This window comes from Chanodichthys erythropterus, chromosome 14 (assembly GCF_024489055.1).
Source record: "Chanodichthys erythropterus isolate Z2021 chromosome 14, ASM2448905v1, whole genome shotgun sequence".
In the NCBI taxonomy this organism is placed as follows: Eukaryota; Metazoa; Chordata; class Actinopteri; order Cypriniformes; family Xenocyprididae; genus Chanodichthys; species Chanodichthys erythropterus.
Window position 1 is genome coordinate 29,805,040 of NC_090234.1, and position 15,314 is coordinate 29,820,353.

At 38.3% G+C, this 15,314-nt stretch overlaps 1 protein-coding gene across 1 annotated transcript; it reads right to left on the minus strand.

Moving 5' to 3' along the window:
- Positions 1-1,679: 1,679 nt before the first annotated feature.
- cenpj (centromere protein J) lies at positions 1,680-11,832 on the minus strand. Its single transcript, XM_067410133.1, has 15 exons — positions 11,733-11,832; positions 9,245-9,634; positions 8,823-8,937; positions 8,497-8,644; positions 8,317-8,398; positions 5,996-7,313; positions 5,556-5,679; positions 5,236-5,401; positions 4,885-5,139; positions 4,613-4,688; positions 4,333-4,526; positions 3,998-4,138; positions 2,340-2,424; positions 2,114-2,234; positions 1,680-2,015 (listed from the first exon to the last, which is right to left on the minus strand). The coding sequence occupies exons 2-15, from the start codon at positions 9,608-9,610 to the stop codon at positions 1,823-1,825; spliced, it is 3,384 nt and encodes a 1,127-aa protein (XP_067266234.1). The 5' UTR covers positions 9,611-9,634; positions 11,733-11,832; the 3' UTR covers positions 1,680-1,822.
- Between the last annotated feature and the right edge of the window lie 3,482 nt (positions 11,833-15,314).

Sequence of the window (15,314 nt, forward strand, 5' to 3'; positions counted from 1 at the left end):
TTACTATTGGCAGCAGGTGGGTTTGAGTGCATCTGCACACACAGTGAGGCAAAGACTTTTAGACAAAGAGGGGCAGCAAAGAACCATTTCTCTCCAAGAATACATCAAGGACAGACTGAAATTCTGCAGGAAGTACAAGGATTGGACAGCAGAAGACTGGTGTAAATAAATTTTTTCTTCCAACTCTGGGACATCTGGAAAATTGTTTGTCTGAAGAAGGAAGTGAGCCCTCTCTCACAATACTGCTTAAAAACCCTTTCAAGAATAATGAATGGTATCAAAACATCCTGCAAGAGCAACTTATCCCAATGATCCAGGTGCAATCTGTGCATTTCTAGCAGCATGATGGAGAACTATGTCACAAGGTAAGTGTGATGATGAAGTGGCTCGGAGACTATTACACTGACATTTTGGATCCGTGACCAGGAAACTCCTTGAATCTTAATCTCAGAGAACCTGTGGTCAATCCACAAAAAGCAAGTGGACAAGCAGCAGTCCACAAATTGTGATCAACTCCAAGCAGTAATAAGGTAAGAATGGCTTGCCATCAGTCAGGATTTGACTCAGAAGCTGATATCCAGCATGCCACAATGAAATCCAGAGGTTGATGAAAAATATATCAACACTGCATATATTGAATGTTTTTGCCCATAAAAGCTTTTAAAGGAACACTCCACTTTTTTTGAAAATAGGTTCATTTTCCAACTCCCCTAGAGTTAAACAGTTGAGTTTTACCGTTTTCGAATCCATTCAGCCGATCTCCGGTTCTGGCGGTACCACTTTTAGCATAGCTTAGCATAGTTCATTGAATCTGATTAGACCGTTAGCATCGCGCTTAAAAATGACCAAAGAGTTTTGATATTTTTCCAATTTAAAACTTGACTCTTCTGTAGTTAAATCGTGTACTAAGACCGGCAGAAAATGAAAAGTTGTGATTTTCTAGGCTGATATGGCTAGGAACTATACTCTCATTCAGGCGTAATAATCAAGGAACTTTGCTGCCGTTCCATGGCTGCAGCAGTGCAATGATATTACGCAGTGCCCGTGAGCCCCTGCTTGCACAGGGAAGCGTGCCCTGCAACCATGGAGACGTTTGTGAGAGACGCTGCGTAATATCATTGCACTGCTGCAGCCATGGAACGGCAGCAAAGTTCCTTGATTATTACGCCTGAATGAGAGTATAGTTCCTAGCCATATCAGCCTAGAAAATCACAACTTTTCATTTTCTGCCGGTCTTAGTACACGATTTAACTACAGAAGAGTCAAGTTTTAAATTGGAAAAATATCAAAACTCTTTGGTCATTTTTAAGCGCGATGCTAACGGTCTAATCAGATTCAATGAACTATGCTAAGCTATGCTAAAAGTGGTACCGCCAGAACCGGAGATCGGCTGAATGGATTCGAAAACGGTAAAACTCAACTGTTAGGCTCATTTTCCAACTCTCCTAGAGTTAATTTTCGAAAAAAGTGGAGTGTTCCTTTAAAACAGAAATAACAGATCATAGTTACACTGAAGCAGCAAACTTTGCGAAACAAAAATTGTCACTGCCAATACTTTTGTCCATGGCTGTAGTGACCTGTTCTACTGATACCCACACTGACTAGGCAGTTTATTACAAATCACTGAATGGCATCAAGCCTATTTTATTTCTCTAAAAAGTATCATTTAGAACTGCACTTTTCACACAAACTGTTTGAACATCAAACAAAGATATTTTTACAGAAATAAATACTTGACACATTTACAAAATACACACACTTTCACTTAAATTCATTCAAGGCCATAGGTTTTCCTTCAATAAAACAGAATATTTTAGATCATTCATGCCTTAGTGTCCATAATGACATGACCCTGTGCATCTTTTAACCGCACACGTCCTGTTGGGTATTGTGTCTCCTGCCGTCCATCTGAGTAAACTGTTTTAACCGTACCATCTGGATATTCCCGTCTTTTAAAATCTGTAGTATGGATCTCCCGCTGACCTGTGTTAAACTGGATTACCTTACTACCATCCCTGAAAGAAAGAAAAAATAAAAATGCTCTGACTTTAATATGTTAGAGGTGTTTCTTTATTATAACACACTGAGGTGGAGGGTCATGAGTTGTACTCACGGATTCAGCTGTATTATTGTTCCATCTGTCAGTACACTTTCCTCTCTTCCATCAGGATAAAGAGTCTTGACCGTCTGATCAGGGAAAGTTATTTCCTTACGACCATCTGGGAAGTGTTTCTCTAAAATAGGCATGGGTGAAGATTAAGACTTGTAGTCTTAACATATGTAGTCTGGACATAATACTGGACTTGTAAATATTCATTTTGAAATAAATTCAGGCCCACCTGTTTGATTGTTAGGAAACTGAAGCACTTCCATCCCATCAGGGTAGGTGATGTGTGTGGTCTGAGCTTCTGCGTAGTAATAAATCTGAAGGAGAATGACATTACTAATTAAAACTGTTTGCGGATTTTAAATTCACTTAGTTTTAATTGTGAATTGTCAAAACCCCATTATACCAAAAAACCTTCGCACCACTTTTAAACATTTAAATACAGCAAGTAAAATGGAAGAACATGTTTTCACACAGATTATTAAAGGTGCCCTAGAATTAAAAATAGAATTTATCTTGGCATAGTCGAATAACGAGTTCAGCATGTGGAAACCACATACAGTGAGTCTCAAACTCCATTGTTTCCTCCTCCTTATATAAATCTCATTTGTTTAAAAGCCCTCCGAAGAACAGGCGAATCTCAACATAACACCGACTGTTACGTAACAGTCGGGATCATTAATATGCACGCCCCCAATATTTGCATATGCCAGCCCATGATCAAGGCATTACACAAGGGCAGGACGTCTGGATGTGCACAGCTGAATCATCAGACTAGGTAAGCAAGCGAGAACAATAGCGAGAAATGGCAGATGGAGCGATAATAACTGACATGATCCATGATAACATGATATAAATTGTCTTTCTAAATGTTTCGTTAGTATGTTGCTTAATGTGCTGTTAAATGTGGTTAAAGTTACCATTGTTTCTTACTGTATTCACGGAGACAAGACTGTCATTATTTTCATTTTTTAAATACATGCAGTCTGTATAATTCATAAACACAACTTCATTCTTTATAAATCTCTCCAACAGTGTATTTTAGATCATTCATGCCTTAGTGTCATAATGACATGACCCTGTGCATCTTTTAACCGCACACGTCCTGTTGGGTATTGTGTCTCCTGCCGTCCATCTGAGTAAACTGTTTTAACCGTACCAAAAACCCTTTCCATTATAACTTGACAACACGTTTAATTCATATCAGATATACATTGTAAACGTAACTTAAAAGCTTACTCTATTCTTCCCCAGTTCACCGGCACACTTACTTTCATGTATTTCGGGAGAAGTGGATAAATTCACGGCTTGTAAACCCAACAGATCCGATTCTCTGCGCGGTGCAAACTAACATGGCGGCGCCCATCGCTCATATGGCTCAACTAACGCGATCGTTATAAAGGTGTTTAAACAGCAAAACACATCCACTTGCACATATTTGGCAATCGGAATATTAGATATTTCATGCTATAGTCAACCAATTTGGGAATATTTTGAATAAAAAAGGAAAAATTAAATAAAAGCAGATCATCATTCATACAGTGCTGCGGTGTGTCACGTAACAAGCAATGACGCGTCACCATGGAAACCTTAAAGTGATACGTTCTAAATAACGGTCGCCTTAAAAACTCACGCTGGGGGGGTCAGACAGAATGTTTGAAACTTACGTGCGAAAGGGTTAATGATGCCCCAAAATAGGCAGTTAAAAAAATGAATAAAAAAAAATCTATGGGGTATTTTGAGCTGAAACTTCACAGACACATTCAGGGGACACCTTAGATTTATATTACATATTTTAAAAAGATGTTCTACGGCACCTTTAATATATTACACAGGGGTAAGCTTCATAATAAGAGATGGAAACAATGCTCTTCAGAGTTCATGCCTCACCACTCTTTGATCAGGCATTGTATGTTTTATATCCCCGTTGAAAAACATGACTTTGACAGTCTGTCCATCAGCAGAGAGCTCTTTCCTTGTGCCATTTGGAAAAACAACAAGTCGTCCTCCATCAGGAAGAACCTTCTCAATCTGAAACACACATGAATATTTGAGTTAGACCCTGAATTCCATTTGAAATTGGGCATTTTGAAACTTTATTAATGTGACCATTTCCACACTTCCCTAATGGAAGGGTGTGGCTCAGTTTTGTTTGATATAGCATTTCCCTCAATGTCAGCACTATTTGAGCTTTGAATCGGAGCTAACTAAACAAGACAGATTACCTTGCTGTCTGACTGCATGATCTCTTCCTGTTCCTCATCTGACTGTCCAGTGACAGCTGTGCTAGGGAGAGAGTTAATCAGTGGAGCATGATGGTTCCTCTGAGTCATAACCAGTCCATCTGAACACTGAGTTCCCACTGGACTGTGCTCACTTTTGAAGCTGATATCCTCTTTCATTTGTTCAGGGAAAAAAGCTGTGGCAAAATGTGATTAATTAGTTGGGAGTCATGCTACATGGTTATCACACTAAAAAAGCACTATGAATATAAATAATACCTACCCGAGTCTGTGAGAGGAATATGTGTCTCTGGACTTCCCTTTCTGCTGCTGTTGCTTTTTGAACTCAGGGAGGGACTCTAGACACAAAGACAAACATACTAGTAAGAGTGTGAAAACTTATTGAACACATTTATAGTTATACTTAAGTTATTTATATAAATAAGCAATCCTTTGGAAATTATTATTCAGTTAATTCAGTGTTATGTATACAAGACAAAAGTGTTGAATCTACCCATCTATAAAGGGAAGGGTGCAAAAACACTCCACACTTACCATGGAACCTGTACATTTGGATCCAGTACTAGTTCTACTGCTAGACGCAGAAAACCTTCCTTTTTCCTTCTCTTTCTCAGCACTCCTCCACGCACTGAGACGCAGTTTCTCCAGTGTCCGCACTTGGTCTCTAAGGGATGCGTTCTCTGCACTCAGAGAGTCTACCTGCTGCCGGAGACGGCTCTGCGTGTTGCTCCAACGAGCCTCTCGTTTGCGCAGATCCTCCTGCAGTACGTTTAATTGCTGCTTAAGAGCCTGATACAGACATAAACCAATTAAAAATTCATTATAATAACAAATAGTATAGTCTCCAAATGATACTTTTCCAACAAGACAACAATAATACCGGACCTGGATCTCATCTCGTTCTTGTTTGTCAGGCCTTGCTCTCACAGTTGCTGCATGCTTTTCAAAAAGCTTCTTTTCACGCTGCAGTTTCTTATTTTCCTCTCTTTTAAACTCCTCCCACTTTGCAATTTCCTCCATTCTATTCTTTTCAAATTCAGCTCTGTCTTTCCTGCATTGAAAAATCACAAGTACTATACAACTGAAAAACAAGTACTGTAAATTCATATTTCCAAGGCATTTGCAGTTTAGCTGTGAACAACAGTGAAATATATATTAAAATATACAGAGATATGTAAAATATACAAGAAATGTAAGGGCCATACTTAAGATTATCTCTTGTTTCCTGGTTCTCCTGTTTTAGTTTGGCCAGTGCCGCATTCTCAGATTTGAACCTTTCAATCTCTGTTTCCAGCTCCACCAAACGCTCACGAAGAAGTTTTGATTGAGCTAAAAAAAATTGTTTCAGGATTTAGTAGGATCATGCAAGTACTGTAAGAAATGTTTCTATAAGAAATGATTCTTGAACACCAAATCAGCAATCAGGAGGATCAAGTGACACTGAAGACATCCCTAGCAAAAATATTTTGTTTTATTTCTAGTTTTACACTGCATTGATTATGATTATTACTTCATTAGGATGCAGATTAAATGATCTTGAATGTAATTAATAAGTTGTTTGTGATGATAATGATTTAAAATGTAAAAGCATTTCAATAAGCACATTCTTTAGCTGTATGCAGAACAGAAAAACTTCTACTGTTACCTGCTCCTTCTTCACTGGGCATGTTCTGTGGTTCCTGCTTAGTTACTGGAGGAGAAGGTTTAGCCTTTAGCACTGGAAACAGCTTTGATACCAACTGGCATGTAGGTGAGGCTTCTTTCTGATTACCAACTGCATGTGGACTACCACCTACTGGTTTTACCCCCTTAGAGAAGGCAACCTTCCTTTTCAGTGCCCTCTCTGGTAAGGATTCCTCTGCAGGACAGCAGGACTCATCCTCAAGTTCATTCCAGGTATCATCATCATCAAACTCTAACTGGACTCTTGATTCTACAAGAGTGGAGTCTCCATTGTTACTCGAATTCCTTTCATCCCCCTCTGAACTGCTGGCTCCGTCCCTGTCTTGATAGGTGCGTTTATCGTAAGGCAGAGTGGTGGGCACTTGAAAGCAGTGGCTTATGGGTGGTTTGGACATGTTGGGAAGGGTTTGCAACTCTGAGTTACTGCACAATGAGTTGTCATCCAACTTTTCATCACTTTCCTCTTCAGAGAATCTTTTCATTAGTTCGTTCGGCCTTGTGCCAATGAGGTCTCTCTGTTTCACAGTGTTTGTAGGAGGCACTGGTACACTACGACCCAACGTGGAACCCGGAGCTACTGTGGGCCCTTGTGCAAATTGATAAGTTGATTTGATGGGTGTGGAGGAGAGACGTCTATGGTCTTTCTGAAGGAGGGTGCTGATGAAGGACGAGTTGCTGGAAAAGGATATTTCATCTGCTGCTCTTTCTAGCAACTCAAACTCTCCGAGTTCGACACATTCACGCTGGTGATCCTTTTCCCAGCACTCCCTCCTCTCCGTAAACCACACCTCAAATGAGTTTTCTGCAACACAACCGTTATCCTCCACGCGATTACATGCCCGTTCCTTATTGCCGTTTGTTGTAGGGACACTGTTGATTTTCTGCTTGGATAAGGGATCAGGTTTTCGCTGGAACTGAGCCAAGATGGAGCCCACATTCTGACCCTGGTGTGCAACAAGAACATGAGGCTGAACTGTCATCTTGGTGACTGGTGCTGTGGTTTTATTCTGAGGAAAGTTGTCTTTGTTGAGCATAGCAGTCTTGCGTTGGATCACATGGTGTGTCGTTTTTGAGCCTTCAGTTTTGTTTATTATGGACTTCCTCTTGGACTTCATGTCTGGGCCTTGGGAAAGTTTTGGATTTGGGCATGAGTAGGGCTTGGGGTTTGGTGGACTGTTTCTGTGTGATGGCACAGCGGCTTTTCCCTTGGTAAACCTGGCCAGACCTTCTCCTCGTTTAAGAAAGGGTCTCTTTACCTTCATGCTTTCAGCTGGAGCATTCTACATAAGTGAATATGAAAGAAGATGAGACATGAACATAGATGAGGCCAATCCACATCAAACTTATAAGTTTATAACTCAAAAACACCACTTGACAAGTTGATTGAATTTTACTGATTCTAAACATCACTGTCATCTCCACATGAACATGAACATTCATTTGTATGTCTGCTAAGGGTTGTACAATAAATAACATGTTCTATAACTGACCTTGTCAAACAACAAACATGATGTCCACACAGTGATATGACTGCTCCAAAAAAAAAAAAAAAAAAAAAAAAAAAAAAAAATTTATTGTAGCTCATACAATGTTTTAACCATCCGGTTTGTTTTTTTTGCCTACATTTGCACTTTTATTGTCCTGCACCTGAGCCCTAGCCTGACGTGGTCATACTCAATTCTAGTTCGAATACTAGTCTGATACTGCTCCATTGGGCTTTGATTATGGGGGCGTATTTCAACCGATCCAGGAAAGACCACAATTGGATAGACCTACAACCAATCAGAGCTACAGAGTAAGTGATGTATGTTGAGCGATGCATAGTTGTCAACAGAACTCAACTGCACACATGCTGGAACTAGTAGAAGATGAGCGTAAACAATTTTTGCCGGTGTTGTAAAAAGAATAAGTATAAACTGAGTACTTGCCAATTAATGCGCTGTCGATATCTTCTATAACGGACGCGATGGCGGAATCTACACATCTCAGTTCTTCAACAACAGCCATCATTGTTGTAAACTAATTCAACCCAAGCGCTCTTTGATGACGTGGCTGATTACGTTTCTGGTGATAATCTGTCAATCATCGCCCTGACAAATGTGATTGGTCCGAACAGTTTCTGTTCGGACATAATTACTCCTCTACGGATCGAGTCCAGACCGAACTCCCTGACCTCAAAATGTTGTGGGCGGGGCTAAGTTCAGCTGGCATCCAGGCTACCTGAGCCCTAGTTGGGTTTGTGGGATGTGGACACCTTTTTTGTATTTTTGACCTTTAACTGACCTTGCCCATCAGTCTCTGGTTTTCCATCTTGAGCTGCTCTTCCAGCATTTCCTCAAACGTTCTCAAACCTGATTTGATAGGTCTAAAACAAATACACATGACACTTTAACCAGACTGACACAATACATTTGTCCATTGTCAAAGCAATGTATTGTATTCCTTCTTAGTTTTGAAGTTTACCTGTCCTGTGTCTCTGAGTTGCATTCTTTTTTATACGGAGTTTGATCTTCTATCGTTGACTGAAGTGATTCTTCATAATCAGTATCATTGTCATCATGTCCAGTGTGCAACTCCAGCACACTTTGTTCCTGGTTCAACATACTGGTCTCTAGAGCAGCATATGGAAAAAGTTGGTCAAAGCTTAACCCGTCTTGATGGTTTAGACCACACAATGTTATGTATACTGTATTTAAAGTGAGATACAATGCCTTATCAGCTTAATTTTTGTTGTTCAACCAAGGTTAAATGCATACAGGTGAATGACACATGCACTAGAAATCATGTACCTGCAGTATTCTGTGGTTTTCCCAGAAGTCTTTGTGGTTCATGTTGTAATCTAAGCAGCTGTTCCTGCTGATGGGCTTTTAGCTGCTCCTGCATGCGATGTTGCATTTGCTTCAGCTGGATAAATAAACAAGCCATTAAATCATTTAAAAATCTAACCCTGAAACATTTGAAACATTGTTGCTTTAAATGCTTTGACTAACCTATACATTCTAATAAGAAATCAAAATTATTATATTTATAAATTATTTCACATATTTGTGAAAAAAGTAAAATACCATCAAGCAATTCTAACAGATCATCCCTATATCTTGACATATGAGATGAAATCAACTCTAATTCAAATACCCACAAAGAAAATAAGCAGAAATGTATTCAAGCAAGATCTCTGCAAAATTCACATTAACTGGAAACATTAACCCACCTGATCAAGCTTAGCTATTAATGGGAGATCCCGTGTGTTTCTTAAAACATCTTGGATACTTTGCATCTCACTGTTCAAAGATGCATCAAACAACTCAGTTTCCCTGAGTGGCTTGCCACTTCCACCTGGACTACATACATCCACGCTGGTACAGCTGCTGCTTCGTGAGACAGGCAGCGGGGCAAACTGACAGCTAAAGGAATCATCTGGATCCCGAACCACCAGACTGCCGCTGCTCCGGACTGACTCAGAACCGGCTTCTCCCGGGGACCCGTTTAATATCACCCCAGCGCGGGAGCTGTCTGGCATCCACTGGGAGAGAAAATGAAACTGCCCTTGCTGGAGTCCAGCTGGAGATGACATCATGATGATGTTGGCCTGACTCAAACCCTAAAAAGGTGGGTTCACAAATTCATGTTTAAACTGGTCATGTTAACTCAACTGTCTGCAGTTATTCAGACAGACAGAGATAAGAGAGTAGAGTACTTTATGTAGTGGGGTAAGCTGTGCCAACTTTTGCTTAATTAAAGTGCCCCATTATGGATTTTTTGAAAATTACCTTTCATGTAGTGTGTAACATAGCTGAGTGAATGAAAACATCCTGCAAAGTTTTAAATCTGAAAGTGCACTGTATATAAAGTTATTGTCTCTCAAAAGTAAGAGTCGACTCTGAGTCAATTAAACGAGTCGTTTGTAAAACGAATCCCAAGGCATTCCGTTGTAACGTCACAACGAAACATTAGCATATTCCTCGCCCACTTATTGCACACGCAGGTGCCAGGGAAAATGAATTTTTTTCAACAATACCACAGCAGTACAACCTTTTGTTGTGCTCCCGTCATTTTACTGATGACTGCTTCTCAAACTTTGGAGTTTAACGCAGGATTCACAAAACGCTTCTTCTTAAAATATGGATCAATGCCCAGTTTATTTGGACCAGCTTGCTCCTCTGAATCTCAACCTGTAAGTATGATTAATAATTGATGTTTACATTTTCTAGCAATCGTTCAAAATTTGTAGTTTTGTATGTTATTTTGTGTAACGTACACCCTAGTCTGTATGTCTCCTGCTAACCAGCTAACTCACGTTTCTGTAGTTCTGCTATTCAGATGTGGGTCCAATATTGTCTAAAAATGTGTCGATTAATGCAGCCTGTCTGTCTTATTACTAAGAGTAATGATCAAGGATGGAGCACAACTTTTGTTTACAAAGTGTAATGCATGACACTTGCAATCTGTATTGTAATAGGATGTTAAAATGCTAGTCCGCACTAACTAGTTGAAGTGTTCTCTCTGTAAACAGTAAACACCCATTGTAATGTCAAACAATGATATAGCCATTTTTTACTTTGTTCATACAGAGTTATGATGAAAAAGTCTGTACACATCTGGCCTAAATGTTTATCTTATGTTACAGGTTTTCAGCTTCGCTTGGCATTCATAATAGGGGCACTTTAAATTGTGGTCTAGAGAAAGACAAATAAGAAACACAATTTACTAATGCATAGTCCAATTTCATAGTGTTATTTTGCTGCACACTTTCACATTTTCATAAACCAGTCTGGAAAAGGTTTAATATTTAGGATAATTGAATATTTAAGAGTATTCATAACAATAATATTATTTCCTGCATTTGAATGCAAAGCTCACATTTTGGCACACTTCAACCCACATTTACAGTTTTAGGAAAAATGCTTCATTTAGTAATTCATGGCTAGTCTTAAGCAAAAAAGCTTGGATGATGTTTTACATTGTATGATATTCGTATTTTAGACAGTTTACCTGCCATGTGGAAAATTTACTTTGTTCTTATCACTTTTCTCATGTGCATCTCTCTGTATATGTAGAAAGGGCCTAGGACAAAATGTGCACACATCTAACCCCATAAAATTTTAATGTTGCCATTATTGCATTAAGAAAATAATCTTATTACATTTCTTATACAGTAGATATGGTACTATTGTATAAGGTATACTATAAAAAAAAGTTATTAATTATTAATGCGCATGTATACATATACAAAGTTGCCCTCAATGATTCTGAGTGTAGCATTTTGTGAATAACTGTACCTACTGTCTTATGTCTAAAGCATCGACTTGATTCAAGGTTTTTTAACTACTGGGCATGACCAATTGTTAGAGATGGGCTATTAGTACATTTAAATTAAAATCCCTAGCATCTCACTTTTATCCAATTCTGTAATAAAATAAGCTCTCTATGTCACACACAGATAATCAACAGTCTGTCAGTACCTCTAAAGCAACTGCAACTGACATAAATGGAAACCACTGAAACAAACTGCCAGTGACGACTAAAATCTTGTCTAGGTAGGCAGCACATTAAGATTTAATACTGAATCTGTTCGCCAATAATAAAACAGTATTTTGAAGACACAGCAAGATTGTAAACATGTTCTAACATAATTCCAGTTTTAGATGCAATTATCATTTTTAAAAATCGCTTAAGAGCTGTGAATGAATGTGTCATACCTTGGTTTGAGTTGCCGAGGCGGGTATTTAAAGATTTCAGCAGTTGACGTCTGAACTTTGCTGAGTTTCGAACGATGCCGCCATAACAAAGCAGAGCCCGCGAGACAGACCAATGACAACGAAAACACCGGTGCATGATGGGAGCTGCAGTCAGTATTTCCTATACTCCTCCCCCCCCCCTGTTTGTCAAGGACTACATTTCCGCCACGGAATAAAAAAAAAACTATAATAAAATGAGGTAATTGCGACCTTTTTATCCCACAATTCTGACTTTTGTTCTCGCAATTGTGTTTATATCTCACAATTCTGATTTTCCTCCCTCAAAATGGCAAGTTTAACTCGCAATTCTGAGTTTATAACTTTATGATTTTTTTTGGGGGGGGGGGGGGGTCTCAGAATAATGAGATATTATTAATAACAAATTAATAACCAAATTAATAACCAAATTATGTGATATATATACTCGACATTGCGTGAAAAAGGTTAGAATTGTGAGATTGTTATTTTTTTACTTTATATTCCGTGGCTGAAACAATTCTATACTTTACTACTACCTTATACATGAGCTTTGGAAAATAACCAAGCGACGTAAAGATTGACGTATTATTTTTCTCTTAGACAAACGCGAAAACTAAACGTATAAAACTGCGTCGTGTAACCTCATGATCCATGATTTAAATTAACCTTCAAATAGTACGTAGCTATTTAACGGGCTTTGCTTGCATTCAAATGTTAACAACAACGAGCATAAAACATCTGAAGACATTAGGATTAATCCACTTTCAAATAAGATTTTCCTGATAATTTACTCACTCCCATGTCATCCAAGATGTCCATGTATTTCTTTCGTCAGTCGAAAAGAAATTAAGGTTTTTGATGAAAACAGAATTATTCTCCTTATAGTGGACTTCAATGGCCTCCAAACGGTTGAAGGTCAAAATTACAGTTTCAGTGCAGCTTCAAAGGGCTTTAAACGATACCAGACGAGGAATAAGGGTCTTATCTAGCGAAAAGATAAGTAATTTTCGAAAAAAAAAAAATACAACTATATTTGCTTTATAAACACAAATGATCGGCTTGCACGTGCTTCCGCTTTCCGCATTCTTTAAAAAAGCTTACGCTGTATGTCCTATGCCTTTCCTATTCAACTTACGGAAAAAAATGAAACTGGTGCCGCGTTCGTTCCGTAAGTTGAATAGGAAAGGCGTAGGACAAACAGCAAGCGTTTTGAAGAATACGGAAAGCGGAAGCACGTGCAAGCTGACCATTCGTGTTTATAAAACATATACAGTTGTATTTTTTTTTTTCGAAAATGACCAATCGTTTTGCTAGATAAGACCCTTATTCCTCGTCTGGTATCGTTTAAAGCCCTTTGAAGCTGCACTGAAACTGTAATTTTGACTTTCAACCATTTGGAGGCCATTGAAGTCCACTATAAGGAGAATAATCCTGGAATGTTTTCATCAAAAACCTTAATTTCTTTTCGACCGACGAAAGAAAGACATGAACATCTTGGATGACATGGGGGTGAGTAAATTATCAGGAAAATTTTATATGAAAGTGGACTAATCCTTTAACCCCACAGGCAGCACAATCTTGGGAACCAACCACCAACTTGCATAGGTGAGCATCACACACACATTTCTCTCTCAGAAAATGTGAAAATGCAGTTTAGATTGTATATAGGCTAGTAGGCCTAGTACGAACATGAAACATACTCACTTATAGAAACTACTGCAGATTATATATACTAACAAATGCAAATATATCACTTACAAAGTTTTACTGAATTATCTTCATCTCTTTTCTGCTGTAATACTATGAAGTTTTTTTTCTGTTTATTTCCTGTAAAGTTCTGAACCCAAACCCACAACATCACTGACTGCTATAAGTTGTGATCAATGTGACAACATATCTGAGCATCTTTTTGTTATACTGTTACTATATGAAATTCAAGTCAATCACTGTGAATTAAATTCATTCTTTCAATCTTGTCCTCATGCTTCCTCTCCAGGTGCATGTGCTGTAATAGCAGAAACAGTACTAGTGATGGCGCCAAAGTCCTAACTGGAGCAACATGTCATGCCATTCTGTGTGCACATGCGTGTGAGGTTTGCACTGGTTATATTCATAGACTGTCTGACTGTGTAGGTGTCATCGGGGAGCCCCTCCCCCGTCTCTCTCTGTGATGCTGATGCTGAATTGCCCATCACTGAAGGACAGAGGGTGATATTCTTCTCATAACGTCCACTCTATCCGTCCTCCTTCCCTCTGGAGTGAAGGATGCCGATGATCTGGATGCAGACAGAGAAGGCAGTCGTGCAAGAGCTACAGCGCAGATTGAGCAATGTCTCTCACAGCATTGGTAAGAAATGAGTATGTTTGTCACTCAGCTTATAAAAGAGCTACTTGGTTCTGTTTAAATGCCTATAGACACTGAGTGGCGTATTGGTAATGTTTTCAGGTGGTAAGGATTATTCACCTTTTATATATTACAGAAGTACTGCAGCATGATTTTATATGTGGCCACAAATTTTGGTCACTTCATGGGCCAAGTATCGGCCAAATCATAACCGAGTTGATATTTGGAACAGCAGCACTCTTGCTTGTGTGATATTGTTTAATTATTTACCCTGACATATGAAAATTTATTTTCAAAATCTTTTTTTTTTTTTTTTATGTAACAGTTTATTGTACCTTTAGATAAAATATGAAAAAACATTTTTGCAGATATGTTTTATGTTTTGTATCATATTTGATACATCAGGCTTTTATGGCCCAAATAGTGAGAATATGGAATTCAGACTCGAGGAGGAAAAAACATCTCAATTTTTTCAAATGCCCAAACTGAGCATAAATATGCAATTTAGGGCATTTGTTGTTATTTATATGGCTAAAAAGTGAGATGAAATTCATATTGCTTGTAATTTAAATCAATGGTATTTACAGACTACTTACATAAAATGCATATAAATATCATTAGAATATGTCACTCTGTATCTACAATAATATGTCATTGTAAGATGATATTCAAATGCTGTAGTTTTGATTTTGGGGGGCAAAACATTTAATGTAATGCATTGATGATTGAGAGATGTATAAATAATCATTCTTCAAAAGCCTGTTGTATCATTGATGCATACTTTTTTAACAAAAATATGTTTTTTTTTATAAATATAAAATAATGTAAAGATACATTATTAAGTAAATATAAGTTACTTCAGTCCATCTGTTCATCTTGAAATATTAATATCAATATAAAAGTAATTATAATTTTTACTTTATAAAAATGTAAGATTTCACAGCAAAAAGACGTGTATACCATAAACTAAAGGTGGACATTTTTAGAATGATACTAAAAGGCCTTTTACTTGCTAAAAAATTAATCTGAGGCCAGGAGGCATGCAGAAGATTGTGTTCAACACAATTTAGAGGCTTCAGAACATATTCAGAAGCTCAAGGCTGGAAGAGAATTCCCAAAAACCATCATGTGAGATTCATGCTGGGGGGTGTGTGTGTGTTTGTGTGTGTTTGGCAGAGTTACTGCTGAGTACAAAAACAGATACCATAAAACAGTTTTCC